General features: G+C 40.2%; 1 protein-coding gene across 3 annotated transcripts in view; it reads right to left on the bottom strand.

Moving 5' to 3' along the window:
- Positions 1-1,239: 1,239 nt before the first annotated feature.
- FBXW7 (F-box and WD repeat domain containing 7) overlaps positions 1,240-21,381 on the bottom strand; it is a 218,081-nt gene continuing 197,939 nt past the window's right edge. For all 3 annotated transcript variants that reach the window (XM_056118897.1, XM_056118898.1, XM_056118899.1), the window contains 8 exons: positions 18,448-18,582; positions 14,081-14,204; positions 11,474-11,610; positions 10,275-10,388; positions 8,720-8,901; positions 6,202-6,427; positions 4,545-4,755; positions 1,240-3,157 (listed from right to left, as the gene is read on the bottom strand). In XM_056118897.1, coding sequence (XP_055974872.1) covers positions 2,889-3,157; positions 4,545-4,755; positions 6,202-6,427; positions 8,720-8,901; positions 10,275-10,388; positions 11,474-11,610; positions 14,081-14,204; positions 18,448-18,582 — 1,398 coding nt within the window. In that variant the 3' untranslated portion in view covers positions 1,240-2,888. The remainder of the gene's footprint in view (positions 3,158-4,544; positions 4,756-6,201; positions 6,428-8,719; positions 8,902-10,274; positions 10,389-11,473; positions 11,611-14,080; positions 14,205-18,447; positions 18,583-21,381) is intronic.

Below are 21,381 nucleotides of genomic sequence, written 5' to 3'. Positions count from 1 at the left end.
GGATTTTCCAATCTCATAAGATGTTGCGCTTACTGATGAAAACAGTGCTGGAATAAAAAGGCATAAAAGTGCCTCCACATTGGGTAGTAGTTTCGTCAGTCAGCTTGGAGGATGTCTTTCCTCTCAAGGGCATGGGGCATGAGACTGCAGCGTGTGGTCAGTTTTCTGACTCCAGATAAACAAACTACCCCACCATCAGCTGCACTTCTGCCCTCTTCAGAGGAGCTTCCAGCCTTTCTTCCGTGAGATGCAGGGGATGCCAGAGAAAATGCCTGGAAAATGCTGGATTTATACTCAAAATGTAGGCAGCTTTTACAAACAGTTCATCTAGGAATTTCAGTTGTAACTATCCCCAAAGTTTCTCTAATCCTGGAGGAGCCCCTACTTCTGATACGTGCACTTCAGTTTCATCCAGAAGCACCAGGAGGAATTTCTCCTCTCCAGATAAGGAGAATCTGCACTGGGGCACTGTCTTTTCATTGTGAGTTCTGTCAACAGGCCTACAAGTAACTGATTTCTACATCCCACAAAGGGATGTGGTGAACCAACACTTGGCTATTTTTTTTTCTATTTAGGACGCACCCAGTAATGCACAGGGGTTACTCCTGGCTCTTCACTCAGGAATTACTCCTGGCGGTGTTCAGGGGACCATATGTGATGCTGGGAATCGAACCCGGGTTGGCTGCGTGCAAGGCAAACACCCTACCTGCTGTGCTATCGCTCCAGCCCCAACACTTGGCTATTTTAAACATTAAACATTAGAGACAAGGCCCAGAGCTTGCACAGGAGCTTAGAGCACCAGCCTTGTTCGCGTAAGGTCATGATTTCAAATCCTCAACTTCCCATGTAGGCCAACCATGATCCTGGCAGCTATTGTGTGATCCCTGGCACACAGGTGAGCTTCAGCTGCACTACAGCCAGGCGTGTATGAGCACCATAAAAAGGAGTGTGACTCCAGGCAAGCACCATAGGTAAAGGAGAGCAAACCTCCACGAGGGCCCGCAGCCAAGTGGGCCAGCACGAGAAGCTGGCATGCCACCCCCGTCAAAGCATAGAGGCATCACGCGTGTGAACCCCAGCTGACACAGTGACACCAGTGCCAACAAAGGAAGGGCAAGAGGGCGAATGGAAGAGAAAAGGTGAAACACAAAGTCAAATACATGAATATTAGAGACAAATCCTGAAGAGTAACGTGCTAGAATGAATGTCCGAGTACCTCGGTGGAAGAAACAGGCATACTAACATGAAAAAACACATTTTATTGCACTTAAGTTATAAGAAAATAAAATTTCTAAGTGAATCAAACCATAGACACAATCCCTTTAAAGGTTGTTTTCCTCCATCATGTCAGGTTGTTACATAACTAAAATTAACCAACTTGAATCTGATTGTTTTAAATCAGACTATAAATAAAAACAAACAAAAAAATAAACAGGAGGAGGAAAAAAAGATCGCCTAGGATACAGTGTTAAACCACTTTCACAGTTCAGCTTGAGTTGTGGCTCTTGGAGAATGAGGCAAACCATCTGATTTTCATTCATTTGTTTGCTTGTGATGCCTTTACTACAAAAACTGAATCGTTTCTGCTTTGTCAGTTACTCAGAGCAATAAAACTGTAACAGTTGTTTCCCCAATACTGTAAAACACTAAGACTGACCAGCAACTTTATTTGAATTTTGTTTTATATATTTTTAAAATATTTTGTCAGTTTCTTCTGTACTTTCATCCATTCACCACAGCCCTCAAAAAGAAAAGTTTCTCCACAGAACAGGTGGTAAGAGCTCTGTTCCAAGGAATGTGTTTTAATTTTTTGCCCAGATAAAAGAAAATAAGCTTTGCACACACTCTCAATTCTTTACTTGCAGGCAAACTTCACTCTTTATTATCTGAAACTCTCCCATTCTCAGCCTCTTAGAGGCACAGATGGTTCAAGTTTCAGTGGCAAAAAAGTCTTTTTTTTTTTTTCGTAACCAAACTAGAGCAAATTTGGAATTCAGTCTGGGACTAAAACGTCACAGCAGAAAAAAAAAAATAAAAAAAAATAATTTGCTTTTTTTCTTTCTTTCATTTAGCAGCATAAATAAGTTTGGCCACTGGGAGTACAGTACAGGCTGGGACGGCGATCCCATAGTTGAAGACCTACTTCTAGCACCAGCATCGAGAATTCCATCCATCTCAGGACTCAGGAACCCAGGACAACTTGCCCCCTTTTGAGCAACATGTGCACTGAAGAGTGTATGTGGAAGCGACAGGAAATAGATTAACAGAGGCTAATACTGTGATTGATTGACATTGGCAATGGTTGGCAAAAAAAAAAAAAAAGCTTTTCATGATAACTGTACAAAAACAATTCACAGTAAAAATTTTTTTTTAGCTTTTCCACTCCAGAAAAAAAAAAAAAATAAATGACTTTTTGTTGTTGCAGCAGATGCTCTCTTCACCGGAAAGTCAACCGTCCTCACGTCGATGTTATTGCGGCTCTTTTCTCTTAGGTCTCCGTGGGGTGGACAGTGAGCAGACTCCAGCCCCGCTGTCCCACGACCACTGGAGCAGAAAAGAAAGAAAGAATTGCACCTGGTTTGGTTTCAAAGTCTCCTGCAAAGCCGCCCTCGGCCGGAAGTGAAGGCATCCCGGGCGGCGCCGGCAGCCTCCTCTCCGCTCGGTCCTGCTTCCACTTGCCCATCTTGGTCTGTAGGTCTTTGCGCTCTGTTGCCCCAAGCCAACATCCTGCACCACTGAGAACAAGGGATTTTTTTTCTTTTCCTTTTTTTTCTCCTTTTTTTCTGTTTTTTTTTTTTCTTTTTTACTTTTTTCTGTTTTTTTCCGCAGGGGGGAAGGGCAGGGAGTTTATCGTCTACATGTGTGGACAAATTCCTTTTTTCTGCTCTTCACTTCATGTCCACATCAAAGTCCAACACCAGCAGCTTGGTTTCCTCCGTCCCGTTCCGACTCCCAACCGCACACACCAGCTTCGTGTTCGAGGCTCTGATCCGCCACACCACACCCCCACTCCCCCCGCTCTCCAATGTGACTAGATTGCGAATAAATTCACCCGTTTTCAAGTCCCACAGTTTTACAGTTCCATCATCTGAGCTGGTAATGACAAAGTTCTTGTTGAACTGTAAACAGGTCACAGCACTCTGATGCTTGTTGGGACCTAGGCAAAAGCAAAGGCATTTCATTATGGGTTAGAAATCACTATACAGGCTGGCTAGCAGGTACCTGGCCGACTCAGACATTAGACAAGACCATAAGGGAAATATTTCAAAGGCTGCAGATTGCAGAATGGAGTTGAGGACTTCAGGATCAGCAGGGGTTGTAAGAAAATCTGGTCGCTATTTGTATAAGGGAAACATGAATTTTCAAGAGTTCTCTCTTCCGGGAAACTACCAGGCCCACATATGGCTTCCTAGCCATATGAGGCCGTGCTTTTCCTTTCTTCTTATTCTTTTTTCTTTTCTTTTCCTTTTTTTTTTGTTTTTGTTTTTGTTTTTGGGCCACACCTGGCAGTGTCCAAGGCTACTCCTGGCTCTATGCTCAGGGATCACTGCTGGTGGTGCTTGAAGGGAGCACAGGCTATGCTGGGTATCAAACGGGGATTGGCTACCTACAAGTGCCTTAATCCCTGTACTATCTCTCCCTGCCAAGGAGAGCTTTTCTGGATGGTGACAGAGAGGGCCCAGCTCCTGTGCACTGCAGCAGGACAAACGAGCATAAAGAGATCTGTTACCTTAACACTTTAAATGACCAAAGGGACATTATAAATCCCTGAGGAAGAGACAAACTCCAGTGAGGGAAAGAGCTGCAATGGAGTCCGCCATAGGGCCTCAATGAAGAGACACATGCTGAGGGTTAGGTTCAAGAAAAAAGGGTTAAGGACGGAAGATGCAAGCACTGCCATGTCTCATGCTGTCTCATTGGCTCTCACGTACGTCCCTATTTTAGCTGCCTTTCTATTCCTTCACCAACCGAGTTAGGAAGATGGCTAAGGGTCGAACTGGAGTCATAGCAACTTTCTGTGAGATGAAAAGTGCTTTCCCTTGTCCCAATCAAGTAACTCTAAGTTGAATGGGGTTATGAGATACTTGGACGTTTACAATAGGCAGGGTGCCTGCCTTGCATGTGGCTGAACCAGGTTTGATCCCTGGCACCATATATGGTTCCCTGAGCCAACCAGGAGTTATCCCTGAGTATTCCCTGGTGTGGCCCACAAAGAAGAAAAAAGGGGGGTAGGGGTATTATAAATTCAAAAATAAAATAGTCACTTAAAATAGCATGAATATGCTGCTCCTGTGAGCTAGTCAACATCTCCTTTCACATCGTTCTTCAAGGTTAGACAGTTACATGCAGGAAGTGATTAAACACTGGCATATTAAAAACACAACGTAAAACAGTGTCTCCAGGATAGCCTCGTTCTGTCAAGTTAGAGTGGAAATGTTCATACGCTTCACCCAAATAAGCATTTTCATTTCACACCAGTGAATTCTTTTTGTGGCATTCTCATGTTTAATGCACACTGGTCAAGATGGGTAGCCAATACATACCTTGCAATGTTTGTAAACACTGTCCTGTTTTGATATCCCAGATTTTAACTGTGGAGTCAGCATTCCCAGAGACGAGAATATTGTCCTTGAGCTCCATCCCACTTGTTAATGACTGGTGGCCTGTCAGCGTGTGAATGCAATTCCCTGTCTCCACATCCCAAACTCGGATTGATGTATCAAGAGATCCACTCACCACATGGATGCCATCAAACTGAAACAGATGCAGCATGTTAGACGAGAGGGGCAGACATTCGTCCTATTACTCACTATCCTTAATCCTTACAGGTGAGGAGAGCAGGGGAAACCACTAACACCAGGAACAAAATGAGGTCCTAGAGAAACTACAGCAATTAAACAACTCTGCAATGGATGCTCTCAGAAAAATGTATTAGAAATACGTTTTTTTTTTTTTAAAAAAATGGTCAGTGACTTCAAACTAGAAGCAGAAACAGACAGAGCTTGTGATAAATGGTATGCTTCTAATACTACATAGAAAATTTCTCATGTTTAAAACAAACACTATGCAAAATAAAAAGTTTCATTTACAAGAACCTAATGCTAATTAAGAAGTATATTAAGCCAATATAATTCTGTCTGGAATTAGAAAAGGGAGAATTCTGAAAACAAACTACCAAGCCCCTTTTCTCTGGATTCCCAGTGATGCCCAAATCCAACACATATCTATCCATTCCCAAAAGATTATAATAAAGTTGCTGCCTTACCCCGCCATTCAATCTCATGGTTGACTTAAATGAGAATAGTATAATCATTAAAGGTTCTGAACATTTCACAGAACATAAACTTAACCATAGTAATTCTCCTCTTCTAAATTCAAGACCTTTTCCACCTTAACAAACATCTTTATTATATGTCAACATTTCATGACTTGGCTAATTGATCATCAGCAGTTCAGAAACACGTACCCCAAGAAGAGAATTGTCAGTGTTGGGGTGAGGCCCCAATGGTGAGGCCTGCTTAAGGAAGCCCATCCTTCAATGAGCTGTACAATAAGAAATACGGCTGCACTTAACTCCTGCCTTTCAGAAAAAGCCAATTAGGCCCCTCGTCCACAGTTTGCTGTTTATCGAGGTACCGATTGCCCAGTGGCAATCAGTGCCGGCCGGGATTCTCAGGTTCAAACAGAAATCCAAAGCCAGTTTCACCCAACTGACTCCACCGTGGAGGTCTGTGCGCGCAGAGTAGCTTGCTGCAAAAGGCGCTACTTCCACTCTGAATGGGGATGGAATCACAATTACATGGTCCATCAACTTTCAGCTATCAAAGCGAAGGGGCACCTTTTGGTCAAATTAATCCTCTGCTAAGGAGTTTATGAAAATCCAGGTTATTCTCCTGAGAGACCATCTACCCAGTAATTAACAGAGGCAAATTCAAGTTTCCCAAGTCTCTGGCTCCAAGACAAATATTTACATTCGAGAAGAAACAAAGTGATCACCGACCACTTGCAACAAATCACTGAGATAATTTCCGAACACACACCACTGGTGTGCCAATTTGAAAGGCCACACATAAGGCAGGCTAAGTGGCTGCTGTTTGGGGGGCTGCACTGCATCAGCAAACTGACAGTGGTTATCTGAGGAAAACAATGCTCTGAGTCATCGGGTGAGCGTCTTCAGGCTAGAGAGATGCGATCTCTTACCTGTAATGAATAGACTCTATTGGTATGCCCTTGCAGCGTGTGTAGACAGGTCTCGGTCTCTGGATCCCACACCTTCACCATGAAATCATATGCTCCACTAACAACCCTCCTGCCATCATACTGAACACAGCGGACCGCGGCTACGTGACCCATCAAGACATGTAAACACTGGCCTGTCTCAATGTCCCAGACCCTAAGAGTGGCGTCTCGAGAACCGCTCACAACTCTGGAGGTGAGGAAAAAAGAGAGAGAGGGAAAAAAAAATCATCAGGACTTTTCAAAACATGATAATGCATGACCAAAAAGTCAGTGGTTACTCAACACCCCCCGCCCCAACCTGTTTTCAAAAGAAATCCTATGGAAACCCTGAATATATAAACACATCAGAGTTGAGTGACTCTGGCTGGGAAGTGCGGAAGTCGAGAATGATGTCTCATTTGTTCTCACCTAGGACAGATTGTGGTTCTGTGGCTCCTGGAACAGTTTGAAAGGCTGTACTGTATTGAAGAAAGCAACAGCCAGCACTAAAAATATCCACCAGGATGCTGATTTTGGAAATGAAATGCTAATGAGAACAATATGTATAAAATATTAATGGGGGGAATTCTGGATGATACTACTTTGAAAATATGAAATTTTCTTTTTTGTTTTTCCTGCCCTTTTCCAAATTTGCAACTAAATGATTATTTCCATTGTGACTAGGGGCTGGGGAGGGGGGAGGAATCAATACAAATTATTTAGCAAATGAGAATTTGGAATTTAAATGGCTAAAGAGGTGTGCTTTATTTCATATTCTCTGACTAACCAGTTCTAGACATTTCATATGACAAATGCTGTGCATTTCTATAGTTATAACAACTCTTCAGCAAGCACCGGGGAATTAACATGTACGGATTTTTAGAAGATATACATGTAGACGCAACAAAACACCCCTAAAAATGTGGTCTAACACAACAAACATTATATTTTTTCAGAGACCAGAATGATACAAATGCTGCAATTATCTTTGGATTACAAAGGACAGCTAAAGACTCAGGTATCTTTATGTCATTCTTGAGCGATAAAAAGGCCATAATTTCCACATTTGGAAGAGTAGAAAATGGAAGCATTGAGAGATTCAAGTCAGAACATAATGGAAACTGAAATTGCAAGGCCTCCAGATCCCAATATCCTACATTTTAATAGTAAAGCACTCTGTTCAAAGTAGATTCAAATTACAAGTGAAAAAGTACCTTCTTCACATATTACAAATCTGGTATGAAGTCTGCTTAATATAATGGTGCTTAATAAAGAAGATGCAATGGACAGAATTAAAGGTAAAGACTAGAGTGGATTTACTCGAAGGACCCTTCAGGGAGACATTTTTTAACAAACGAAGTAGAAATCACATTTATTCAACTGGAGCACCATGAAGATAGGAAGGTGCCAAAAAGTAGGATCTTACGCAGAAACAGCTAAAAGAAACAGGAGGGGCCGAGGAGATAGAGCAGCGGGCAAGGAGTTGCCCTGTGCACACACAAACACACACAGCTCACTAGAGTTTGATCCCTGGCACCCCATATGGTATCGAGCCCTGCCAATAGTAATCCCTGAGGCATAGTCAGGTGTGGGCCTAAAAACTAAAATAAATGAAAACAGCAGCAGAGGCACTGGGAAGAAAAAGTCAAGCAAGTCTGTCTTGGTTGAAACAATTTTGAAAACCAGATTAAGAATTTCTTCCTTACTTTGGGAAGCAACAGAAGTCCCTGCCAAAGGGAAGAAAAAGGTGAGAAGACCATGTGTGAAAGCTATGCCAACGATTCAGGTGGCAGGTAGTAAGGTAGGAAATTACAAGCCACGGGCCTTAGCTTTTAGAAAGAGAGGATATGATATGGGAGTGGGGGATAGTTGAAAAAAGACTCAGAGACCTGAAGGTTGAATAAATTTGTCCCTCGCAAACAGAAATATATGGAAAAAAAGGGGCAAAAAACCGATTTCTCTCGTCCCCACCCCCCCTAGTGATGGGGATTAAACCTGGGCCCTCTAGACACAGTGAGGTCTGGGTTGCACACCCAGTCCCCAAGATTTGGAGAGAGGGATTAGGCTGCACACAGTTGTGTTCAGGGCTTATTCCTGGTTCAGCGCTCAGGAGCCAGTAGGTAGTGCTGGGGATTAAACAGGAGCTGACCAGTTCAAGGCAAATGCCCTCCACGCCCATCCCCAACCCTCTACTAGTTCTCCAGCTCCTGACCATGATTTTTGAAAGAAGATAATGAATTTTCTTCTTAAGACATAGAAGAAAGTGAAGCATCAAGCATGACTAGGGAGCAGAATTTTGAGGAGGAAACAACAACACTACTTGGAGGAAGAAGACTGAAAGACAGATCTCAATTCTAAGCCAACGCACCACTGCTTTCCCAGTAGAGAATCAAGGCAAACGTAATAAAGTGTTGTCTAGGAATACAGTACCACAATTTATAACTCGAACTTGACACTCAAGGGGAGGGGAGCGCGGAGCCCCTGTGCGCCACTGCCTCACCTTTTCTCATGGAGGTGCATGCAGCGCACAGTGGACGTGTGGCCGTAGAGGGTGTGTATACATTCTCCGGTCTCTGCATTCCATACTTTGAGCGTCCGATCTGTAGAGCCACTAATGATGATATTGTCTCTCATCTGTGATGACCACACGCCTCCGGTGTGTCCCACCAACGTCCTTAAACACTGGGAAGAACACTTAGGATGGTTACTTTGGGGTCAAATGGAAAACGATTTGCACCATGTTTGAACCGCTCGCTAACCTATGGAGTTAAAAAGCATTTACTCTGCTTGAACATGTGGCAACTGTGCAGATCCATTTAACACAATCCCCCTCTATTTACTGCTGCTTGTTCAGCATCGCTGCATATTACCCAGGCACACGCTGAGGGAGACTATGTAGAAAGCAGACATTCAGTGTTAAAACCAGGACAGTTTCAGCCGGGCTGCTCTGATGCAATTATACTAAAATTGCAACTAGGTTTCTTCGAGGGGAACAGACTCAGTGAAAGCAAGCCAATAGCGTTGGGTGTGGCTACATACCACATTTCATCGGAACCTGCCCCAAGGCAGCAGTTACGAGTCAGGCAAGATACTTCTAGACAAGTAAAGACAGACATTAAAACCCTGAAGTCAGTCCAAAACGAATATTATACTATGGAAATATGAAGCTGCTTTCAAAATCTTTAGCATCTGACTTGAAATATTTAGAAGATTCTTGCCTGCGAGTCAACATGTTGTAAGACATTGTTTTAAGAAGACAGATTCCCCCACCCATCACGGTACTTTCCATTGTGGTGCTCAATCTCTTAACTCATGTAAATATTCTCCACTGGACAGATGAAAATAAGTATTCACTAGAGAACCAATAGGCATAGTATTATATATCGTTGATTGGATTGCATGGAAAGCTTTCTCCTGCAAACTCCTATTTAAATACTTAGTTGGCTTAATTCCATCTGACAGGGCTTGCGCAAGTCTCTATCAACGTGATTTAATTAACTCCTAAGCTACAGACAGGTCATTAACAAAGCAGATTGCAAAGAAAACCCATCATGTCTCAATCATATTTTTTGAAAAAGATGGAAAAGGAAGGAGCTACAACTTAGATGGTTAATAAAGGTGAGAAAAATTAAGCCAAGGAAAAGATAAAGCACATCTTAAAAACAGCAAAGACACCAAGACCAACTATGTAAATAAAGATTAATGACATTCTTATGAGAAACATTATCTTACCAAGAGAAAAGGCTCAATTAGAAACTGACACTTTCTATCAAAATAAGCTACCGTCAAAAATGAACCCTTGTTTTCCTTTTACTAGCTGATTCTTATAAACATACACAAGCTTTTCCCTTCTATCCAAAGCAGATATTCCTATTTGCATGATTTAGGAAGTTGGTTTGGGGGACTGAAGGACTAGGAAGATGAAAAAGTATTCCATGAAATGGAATGGTAGTAATCTTCCTGTCTCCAAAAACGTCATCTATCAGATCACATCAAATCTTACTTCAAGAGCAGGGAAAAGCAGTACCCACATTGCAGAGTGCAGAAGAACTTACTTTCCCTGTGACGGCAGACCAAACTTTTAAAGTGTTGTCATCAGAACCACTGACGACTCGGTTCCCACAGAACTGTAAGCATGTGATTACATGGTCATCATGGCCTTTCAGCACCTGTAAGAGAGACATGGATTACAACATCGTGTTAAATGGTGCTGCTTCAAAAACAAAATATTGGTGGAAAAAAACAAGGAAGAGGGGGTGGTAATCTATACATTTTTTTAGGATAAAAATTTATATAAAGTATGAACCATCATCCTTACTGGCTGATGAATCACTAAGTGTTTTATTGTTTCTGTCATCTTTTATTTATACTTCGGTCAACTACTAACATTTTACTGAGTGAAGATCTTTTATAAGGATGGTTCACATACAAATATGCTCAGGTATCATCTATTTCTTCTGTTTAGATCAAAAGAATGTATGTGCATCTAACTTTTGCAATTCTGATGCATAAAAGAAAAAGCACTTACTAGAGAGACTAGAGCACTAATAATCACAAACTTTTTCAACTTACAAAAAGGCTGCTATATAATATTCCTATTAGCACAGCGGGTAGGGCGTTCGCCTTACAAGCGGCCAACATGGCCGACCCGAGTTCGATTCCTCTGCCCCTCTCGGAGAGCCCGGCAAGCTACCGAGAGTATTCGATATGCCAGACACAGTAACAACAAAGTCTCCAATGGAGACGTTACTGGGCCCGCTCGAGCAAATCGATGATCGAGCAAATTAATAGAACAACAACTCCCCCAATTTTTTATTATAAAAGTACACTACTTAATGCCAACCATTCTACCATTTTTTAAAAATAAATTTGGAATAGTTAAGACAGAAATCAGTATTATTCCTAAATCATATCAGACAATGTGGTCAGAAGAGAAAACAAATGATCAAATTCTTAGGTCGAATGTAGACAACATAAAATTCAACATGATATTCAGAAAATTTCATTTATGTAAGAGAAACTGACAATGTAATTCAGCTCATCTTTTATCTGAGTACAATGAGTTGTCAGACTAAAGAAATTAGTAACAGAGGAATACTGTCAGTTCCACGTTCAGTTTCCTTAAAAAAAAAAAAAACTATCGATACCTTTCTACAGAAGAGGTGTCAGGTTAGAGCTCCTGCCAAGAAGATTAAAAAGCACACAGGAACCAACACCCAAGAAGTGTTTCTAACCGGTGCAAGAGTTCAGTTACCTTGGGCGATTTGAGTTCTCCTCGCCTCCAGTTGGTATCGATTCTGTGCTGCCTGATATACGCGCTTTTCCATGGACTGTGGATGAATCCCGGCTTTATTACTTTTCTTCTCTTGATGTGCAATGGCTCATCAATACCTAAGTTTTAAAGAAGTAAAGAGTGTCACTACCCTCACCCAAAATATAAATTTTATAATCTATCTCATCCCTCCCCTTCACATCCGCTGATATGTAAGCTGTTAAAATGTTTCTGATTTCTCTTCCTTGTTTTTCACTTTCTGGGTCACACCCTAAGGTGCTAAGGCCTTACTCCTGGTTCTGCACTCAGGGATCACTTCTAGTAGGGCTGGGGGGAATCATTTGGGGTGCCAGGTATGGAGCCGGGAGCCAGCTGCACATAAGGCAAACACCCTACGTGCTGAACTCCAGCCCCTAAAATGTTTCTGTTTTCAAAGTTATTACTAAACAATAATGTAAAGCAGATATTCTGTATTGAATGCTTATACATGATTATATTTCTTTCTCTAGACAATTCTATGAAATACTGGTGAGGAAATGCTGGTACAGAAACTGCAAAGCTTCTGGAATATAAAATTGTACAGCCGATGTAAAAAATAATTTGGCATTTCCTAAAAAAAAAAAAAAGAAGTAAATATAGAATTGTCACATGATCCAGAAAGTGCAATTCTGGAGATATATATACCCCAAAGAAAGCAGGAACTCGGGCAGATATCGGTACACAGTATCAGCGTTCATAGCCAAAAGGTGAATGCAAGCCACATGTCCACAATGGATGAAAGGAAGAGCATGGTGTGGTACCTTCCCACCAACAGTGTCATTCAGCCTTACCAAGGGAGGCGATTCTGAGACATGCTACCAGTGATAAGCCATGAAGGCAAGATGCTAAATGAGACAGGCCAATCACAGAGACTGTCAAGACTCCTTGTACAAGGCACTCAGTCACAGTTACAGGAGAAAAGAGAGGATGGTGGCCATCAGGGCCTGCAGTGAGAAAACAAGGGAGATGCAGCAGGGAAAGACACAAAAGCTGGAGATGGAGGGTGGGGCGGTTATCAAATGCCGCAAAGGTCTTTGTTTTGAAAGGTGAAGTCACTGGACATCACGGAATGGTATACTTCAAAAACAGCTAAAATAAGGTACTACTTGGGGTATGTGAATGTTACAACAAAATTTGAAGTAGATATTACAGATTCTATGAAAGGAGTGATTACTGCCACTTTTGGTATAAAGATACTTGGGGAGAGAGGGGCTCACCGATTCTCTAAGACACGGCCAGGAGGGCAGAGACATCAGAAACCAGCAATCCCATCCCCCTCCTCCAAGCTGTGTCTATGGCTCTGGGAAGGGGGTGCTCACCTATGGAGACGTATCATCTTGGAGCCCCCACAATCAGTCTCTAGTGCAACTGCACTTGGGGGACGATAAGTGATAAAGGGGTGATAGGCACACAAATCTGATAACCTCTGCTAGAGTTCCTGCCTCTAGCTCTCTGGTCCCTTCTCAAAACTTCTGCTGCTCAGAGGCAAATCAGACTGTATATAGCACTGTAGCACTGTCCTCCTGTTGCTCATCGATTTGCTCGAGCGGGCACTAGTAATGTCTTCATTGTGAGACTTGTTACTGTTTTTGGCATATCGAATACATCACAGGGAGCTTGCCAGGTTCTGGCGTGCGGGTGGGATACTCTCTGTAGCTTGCTGGGTTCTCTGAGAGGGACAGAGGAATCAAACCCGCTCGAGTGATAGCACAGCAGGTAGGGCATTTGCCTTGCACGCAGCCAACCCGAGTTCAATTCCCAGCATCCCATATGGTCCCCCAAGCACTGCCAGGAGTAATTCATGAATGCAAAAAAGCCAGGAGTAACCCCTGTGCATCGCCGGGTATGACCCCCCTCCCCTGCAATAAAAAAGCCAAAAAAAAAAAGACTATATATTTTTTACAAAAACATTTTTCTACAAGCCTGCTGGGAATTAGAAAAAGTAATGTTATGGATGATACCTACACTTCTCTACTAAGAAACAAGAAATGTAACCCCCCCCCCCAAAAAAAAAGTGGTCCTCAAGAAGCTTAACTCCAAGGTGGGGAGGGGAGTGGAATTCGTTGCTGAATTGGGAAGCATTTAAGAATGCCTCACTCACAGGGGGTGTTCAATCCATAGCTGTGGGCACAATGAACAGAACAGGGACTAATTCTCTGTTAATATCATGTTTTGATTTCCTTTAAATCATTCTCATCTTGCCTTTTTTTCATTCCTTACTCATTCAATGAGAGACTGAAAATCAGATCCATTTGGCTCCTGCAGTGCTGCTCACTAAAGGGGTCTGCTGTAAGACTGGGCTCAGGCGACAACCCCACCCCCACCCCACCCCTGCCCGTCACCACCTTCACCACTGCCCCTGCCAGAGGCACACAAAGGTCTGATGGTGGCTGGGGAAGGGCAGGAGATGGGCCTTCCTGATCCCCGGCGGGCTTGTCAAGGCTCCTGCTCTACCACCGGCACACGGCAACTTCTGGCTCTGGTTCGTTTCCATTTTCAACGGGCTTTTTCAAAGGGCAAATAATTTCTCTCTGTGATTTTGAGCCTTACCCTCCTCCTTGCATTTCTCTCTCCAGAGAAGGTTGTCTTCAGCCAAAATCCTCCAGTAGCGGCAGGTCTGAGCCGCCTGCAGCAGATCTCTGGGTTCCAGGAATGAAAGCACGTACAGCGCCAGCTATAAGAAAGAAACAGCATGGTATGCCCATGGTTTAACAGTATAAAAACAGCAATTAGTTACTTTCTACAGGATGAAGTGTATAATTGTAGGTAAGTGAATCTAACAGAATGTTCTAGTTCTAAAATTATAGAAGAAAAGTTTGAGTATTTCACCTAAACCAATATATCACACCAGATTTAAAAAAAGAAAAGAAAAAACCAACCCAAATTCTCAGCTGGTTATGACGTACTTCACTAATTCCTTACCTCTTCAAGGAATATCTGCCTTTGCTTCTCTATGAGCCTCAACTCAAGATTTTTATTCATTTCTTTTATGCTATTGTCAAATTTTGTTTTATCTTCTCTCCATGTTTCAATGTAAACCCACTGAATTTAAGTCACTGAAGACTTAAGATAAATAAGATTTCTGTATTTTCTGCATGCTATGGTTTTGATCACTTCTGATAACTGTGATTACCAAGTTTTCATCACATCAAAGTGTTTATTATCATAATGATAGGTTCTGCAAACATTTACAACACTGACTATAAGTAACAAAAGTGGACAATTATCAAATGGCTCTCTAGATAAATAAAAGTTAATTGAGATCTAATTACTTTATGTTGCTCACAGGGCTTTTCACATGTGCCAGATAGGATTGATTGTATAGTTGAATTACCTCTTAGGTAGATAGGTATATTACTGATTTTAAATTTTTGATTTTAGTATTTGCAACCATCAATTATTTTTCCTTTCAGTATACAAAGTCAATGCAAGAATATAAAAAAAGAGAAAAGGGAAGTAATAACAGCTTCTGGGTATGCTTACTGAAACCTCACAAATGACGTATAATTTTAAATTATGACAATGGAACAAAAATTATCTAAACAGTAATATCATCTGAGTGAATTCTGAGGTTTATATGGAAGGTACTTCAACGTGAGTAGTCAATATAATATTACTGATAAAGGATAGTTACAAACACTTTCGTGGACTAATTATTTTTGACCTATCAGAGAAGACCTTCGCTAGAATATGTAGAAACTAATTTATTAGAAATAAAAAGGCATAATTATATTCAATAATCTTTATGTGAATGTTGAAATATGCATCTCAACAGAGTACTTTTTCATGGATACTCCATAACTACTTAATTTTTCAAAATTTCAATTACTTAAGTCTAGGAAAATTTGCATATCAGTTTAACAGCAAAGTGATAATTCCACATTATTAATCTTCTGTACGAAAGTGCTATTTAGCAAAAATAACCATGCTAGAAAGGAGATGCTACTTAATGTCCAAAATAATTAGGTTGTACAAAAAATTTTATTCTTTGACTTTGCTTTTCCAATTTTGGCAGAAATCAAATTATATACAGAAACATTCAATAAACTGCAAAGGCTAATAAAAAACAAGTCCAGAACATCTTAGGTTTCAAAGATATACCCCCAAAATCAACAAACAAAAATTCCCTTTACTTCTGATAATTAAAAGATGATCTAGCACACGTCTGTGTGTGTTCAAAAGAAATGTTCAAATATATTCAAGTGCAAAAGTTGAAATATCAGCTCCACAGGTAACTGGCACATTCACCTTAAGGCGATAAGCAAAGGCCCTAACTCAACCACAAACCTTGATTTATTTAATGATCATCTATTTACTTTTAGCCAGTTTCATCAAAGCATATAGGCATTATAGAAAATACATATAGAAAAACATAAACCAGAATCAGAAATCAAAACCAGAAATGATATGTCAAAAATGGTTTAAATCGGGGGAAAAAGTAGAATGCAACTTATTCTGGCAACAATATCTTACATGTTTTTGAATTAAACTGCCAAGCCAAAAAGACAACAGCAAAGTTACCTAATTCTTAGTATTCTGAATTATGCAAGTTCCATAAAAGAAATAAGGGTCCATCACGTGAGACTCCTCTCAGAGGAGAGAGAGCACACCTTTCCTAAACCACACCCAACTCCATTCTATGGGATCAAACTTAAAGTTTTTTTGCAGACATGTGAAAAATGTAGATTCAATACAGGTTTTCTTTTCATCTGTTTTAAAGGCAAAATTCTAGATTAGTAATTTTTCCCAGGGAGCCCTTCTACCAGAGAAAGAGAACCTCTTAAAATGGAAAATGATCAGAAAAATCATTTTCTCAGCCCCAACTTGTAATTTCAATGGGAGCTGCTTTTTTTTCTTCTCTATGGTCTATACAAAAACCCACAACATTACTCTCAAAAGATAGTTTATACTTTCCCAAATTTTAGTGAAAGGGAAGAAAAAAGTAAAAGAATACAGAAAATGTTGGATGATCTTATGCTAAGAATTCAGGTTTTGTTCTAGATCTTTTACTATATCACTAATGCTTTTCTTGGTAGTTACTTACAAAATAAGGATAATGCTGTTTATCACAAGCCTCCCATGTGAGACTAGTGAGATTTTTGTCAAGGTTTTTGAGATAAATAAGTAAATGTTGGTAAAGAGCTTTGAGATCTGTTGAAAGGAATTATAAAAAAATTATTAATGCTTATTTCCTGACATGAAGGTAATAATGATTTAAATAATAATAATAATACTAGTCTCCAATAAAATGTTAGTTTCCTTAGGAACTTAGAACCATACCATTTTTCTCATATAAAATAAAGCAAGTTTTTCAAATTAGTAAAGTTTTCCCCCCACAAGTTGGAAAAAAAAGGGGGGGGGAACACAGTTGATAAGTTACTCTCGCTCTTCTATCTAGCATGACCTCTTTTTCCTCAGAGAATTTTTCAGAGAAGACTTCATATAAAAATTCTGTCTGGTTATTGATAATTTGCGCTTTGTTCTTAGATGCTTGAAAGCACTTTCATATTCTGATTTTAAATCACATTATTGTGTTTAGCAGTTACTATGGAAATCCAACTAAACACAACCAAAACAAAACCTTACCATTCCTAGGGCTAAGGGGAAAAACTAGACTCAGATTTTAATTATATTTTAGATTTAAACTACACCCTGGATGTCAACAAAATGCTATCACTTAATAGAAGGTAGGCAGCAAATGAAACTATGAGTACAGTGTGAATAAATTCAGTCAAATGCTTACAAAAGAGGTTCCTATTACTTATGTCCTTCTGAAAGAAACAAAAAGTCCTTATGTCAATTTTGTAAGCTGTTTCTGTTCAAAAGATAGTTTTAGAAAGAACTAGTAAGAATATAATTGTTTCTGTGATTTAAAAACATCACTCCAAAGAAGGAAATTTTCAGACAGAAGATGTCCCCCTCCCCACTTTTTCTTGAAATTATGCTAGCTCTAAACATTTACTATGATGAAGCTTTTATTCATAGCCAATGCCCTAAAATATTTAGTGTGATTATTTGAAAAAACGGATTCCTTTGTTCTTTCTATTTGAAGTTTCAGAATCATTTGCAATGGTACATTAGTCTCTTACACTGTCTTCTTAGCTGACATATAATTAGTGGCATATACATAATTTGTGAAAACATAAATCACAGTGACATTACTTAATGTTATAGTATTTGCTGATAAAAATAACGCTGTAAATCCTATAAACATAATAAATGATGCCTCATTTACACAGGCAAGAATGCCATATGAGCAATCAGCCTGATAAAAAGTATCACTTTATATAAAATGTATGTAAATAAATGGGCATGAGAAATTACAAAATACATACTTATATAAGAATGTGCTTGGTACAGGAAATCTATGACAATATATTTTTGTAGACAAATTGGATCAGAAGGGGAGTGATTAGTAGAAAACAGCATAGATGTAAAATTCTACATATTTAAAATAAGTATGAAATATAAGGAAAGGAAAACTACAATTCAATACTATAGAACTATCAGACATATGGACTCAAGATAAACAGACAGTAAACTAAGAAAAAGATGTTGCTGTTTCAATAAAACCTGAAGTTAAGAAACCCTACTACTACAATAAACATACAAAGACAACTAACGGCTGGACTTCAAAGTCTTTTAAAGAAATAACAACATTAAAGAAACTTAAAACCTGCCCTCACATACATTTATACCAGTGGTGGAAAGAAATCACTTAGTCCACAGACAAACTTGATCTGAGAATTATATTACTAAGTGACAGCAGTTTATCATTTATGGCCTCTTTCAACACTAATTGAGAGTGATAAACAAACAACACTGAATACCATAATTAGCATGACAATGTTTAAAGGTAGGTGCTGAGTTACAGTTTCAAAGACTCCCCAAGGGAAAATAGAGTTGAAAATCCATACCTCTTTAGGGAGCAAGGAAATGAAGTCTCGTTGAAACTGGGGCTCTATCACTTGCATCATATGTTTTACTTGGGTTGGTTCACAACTATCAATCAGTTCATCTAAAGCAAGTAATTTCTCTGGTCCACTCCAGCTCTATCAGAAAAGGAATGAGATGTTTTGGTTATTTTGAAATGTCTCTTCATAAGTCCATAGAGAAAAACCCACACTTACAAACAAACAATGTAAAAAGTGGCTTCTTGAGGCCAGACAGATACCTGTCTGGATTAAGGCAGGTGACTATCTTAGTGGCTACCTCTATATTGTGAAAAGTCTTAAGACAGAAAAAGAATTTTGCTTTACATTACTATGTTATGGTCTTCTAATACTGAGACACTGTCTGAAAAATCAAGCTATTCAATTTGAATTATCGATCAAATCAGTATATCTGACAGGTGTTTTTTTTTCAACCTATCCTCCTTCTAGTAGAAACTGTAAGACTTGATGGTTTTAATAAGGTGCTCATCTGAGAATAGAAGACTGGCAGCATCATTGAGAGAAAAAAACAGTAACTGGACAGACTATATGTCTCTTCAACAAATTCAAAGGGCTTTGATTTGATATGTAAAAATAATTTTCAGCTACAACACAACTAGCTGAAAATAATAGCTAAGTAAAATCAGAATATGACAAAGACAAAAAGAATGGAAGAACTAAAAGTACTTTAGTTATGTACATTATGGAACACCTACTACATAATGGAACACCAACACACAATAGCTGCTCTTCAAAACTATGAACTCCTGAGAGGAATTTTTAGAAGGAAAAACTGAAAAATCATGTGAGTAATTTAAATGTCAGCCTCCCCAAACAATTATATAAAACATTTACATAATTGAAATATGTGAATCAAACCATGAGCAAGCATATTTAAGAGTCTGTGAATTAGTAAGTCCATTTTGAAAGTTGGTGAAGAGAGAACAACAGGGGAGGCATGGAGCTAAGATGGGTATATTTATAATCCATTTCTGGTTTAAACCAGGAACCTGTATTATATCACATGTCAAACACTGATTGAAAACAGACCCATTGAGGATATGAGACGATATTTGAATATTTTAAGAAGCATCTGAGTGTTAGAATTTACAGTGAACTTCATCTCTTCGTTCCTCTCATAACTATCACACATTTCCGTAGTACTTCCATAGAGCTTATCCAAACATTTTCTCATTTAGTTGACCTAGAAATCCTGGAGGAATCTCCCTGTTTTACCCCCAAGAGGAAACACAGGCTACAATAATTGTTTTTTATTTTCTCTTTACTCAGAACATTGCCTTTGAGTATTCATCTTGTATTCTTTCGGTCAGGGCAAGAACTTATACATAGGAATGAAACATACTCAGATACATGTATGTACATACACACAACCAATGAGAAGGGCTTAATTTGAAGCTGGATTATTCTGTTCCCTCAGGAGTTTCAAATTCTTGTTCAAAACTTACCTCTGACAAAACTTCAAGTGACCAGCCTTTGTTCACTCCTGATCATTTAATATCAATACTAATGACTATGACTTAGATTTTTTTGTTTTGGGGTCACAATTTCTGGTGCTCAAGGCTGAGAACTGGCTGTGTACAAGTCAACTGCCTTATCTGCTGTACTTCTCTCGCGCTCCAAAGGTGCGATAAGAAATTCACTGCTTTTCTCCATGATCAAGATTCATGGACACCAGTACAAGGACACGGTGTCCATTTTGGGTGATGGACGACTGGGCTGACTTGAATAAAATGCTGGATTTTTCTCTCCATATGCACATCCGCAGAGCTCGCTATTTCAGTGGAATGTAAAATCAGACCCCCTCACTCACACAGTCAGCTGGTTCAGACCCACTGGCAAATCCCAGGGATTTCAGCCCCCAGTACAGCCCTGAGCTTGGCAACCAGTCTGAGCTGCTATGATCTCTCCCCTGGCCTGTTCCTACCCCACCACAGCCTCCCACTGGCCACTTTATCTTTGCTCTACAGAGTCACTCAATTCTTCAATTCAAATCCTCTAGCACTTCCAATTTGATTCAAAGTAAAAACTAAAGACCTTGACAGGCTGACAAGGTCTTCTTTTTCCCCCCTCTCTCCCATTTTTTTTTGGGGGGGGGGTAAGTGGAGGGCAGGAGGTAGGGAGAAACAGTGCTGAAGGGCTTCCCCTGCTGAGTGTATGAGGGTCACCCTAGTGGTGCTCTGGGGGACCATACAGTACTGGGGACTGAACCCTGGGCCTCCTGCAGAGCGTGAGTTCCAGACCAAGGGAATTCTCTCCCTGGCTCTGCTATCTCTGCCTGACTTTGCCTCAAACACACCAAGCATCCTCTGGCAGAGCCTTTTACTTGCTTTCCCCCCCTTCAGATCCTTACTTGGTTCCTTTCTTCTCTGAGACCTTTTAAGGACAACCTTCCTAAAACTGTAGACTCATCAGTCCCAAGCCCCTCATCCCACTCCTCTCCTGATCAGAACGGAAGTCCTACCCAGGGGGCTTTCAAAAATAGTTCTGTTCACTGTTGTATCCCAGATTCAAAGAAGAGCCACCACATGACCAGTACTCAGGAAGGGTTCACTGACTCTGCGAATGAAATCCTCAAGGAACTAGGAAATATTATACCAAGACAATCTCAGAACTCACTTCAAGGAGTGCTTCTATTTTTATATTTCATGGTATCACTAGGTTTTCCTTCCTTAGTCTGGCTCAAACTCTGGTATACATACATGAATTACAGAAGCAAGGGAAGTATATTTCAACACAAAACTTGCATGCGTAACTCTGACTCCCACCAACATGATCCTGACATGAAGAATAGTAGAAAGAGCATTGAATTGGGAGATCAGGAAACCCAAGCTAGGCAGGGGCTACTGCCACTAATTAAGTTATAATTTAACCTCTGCAGGGCTTCTTTTATTTATCTGT

The sequence above is a fragment of the Sorex fumeus genome, unplaced genomic scaffold, assembly GCF_029834395.1.
Source record: "Sorex fumeus unplaced genomic scaffold, SorFum_2.1 ptg000039l, whole genome shotgun sequence".
Lineage (NCBI taxonomy): Eukaryota > Metazoa > Chordata > Mammalia > Eulipotyphla > Soricidae > Sorex > Sorex fumeus.
The sequence above is the reverse complement of the archived record's forward strand: the minus strand, read 5'-3'. Positions and strand labels throughout refer to the sequence as shown.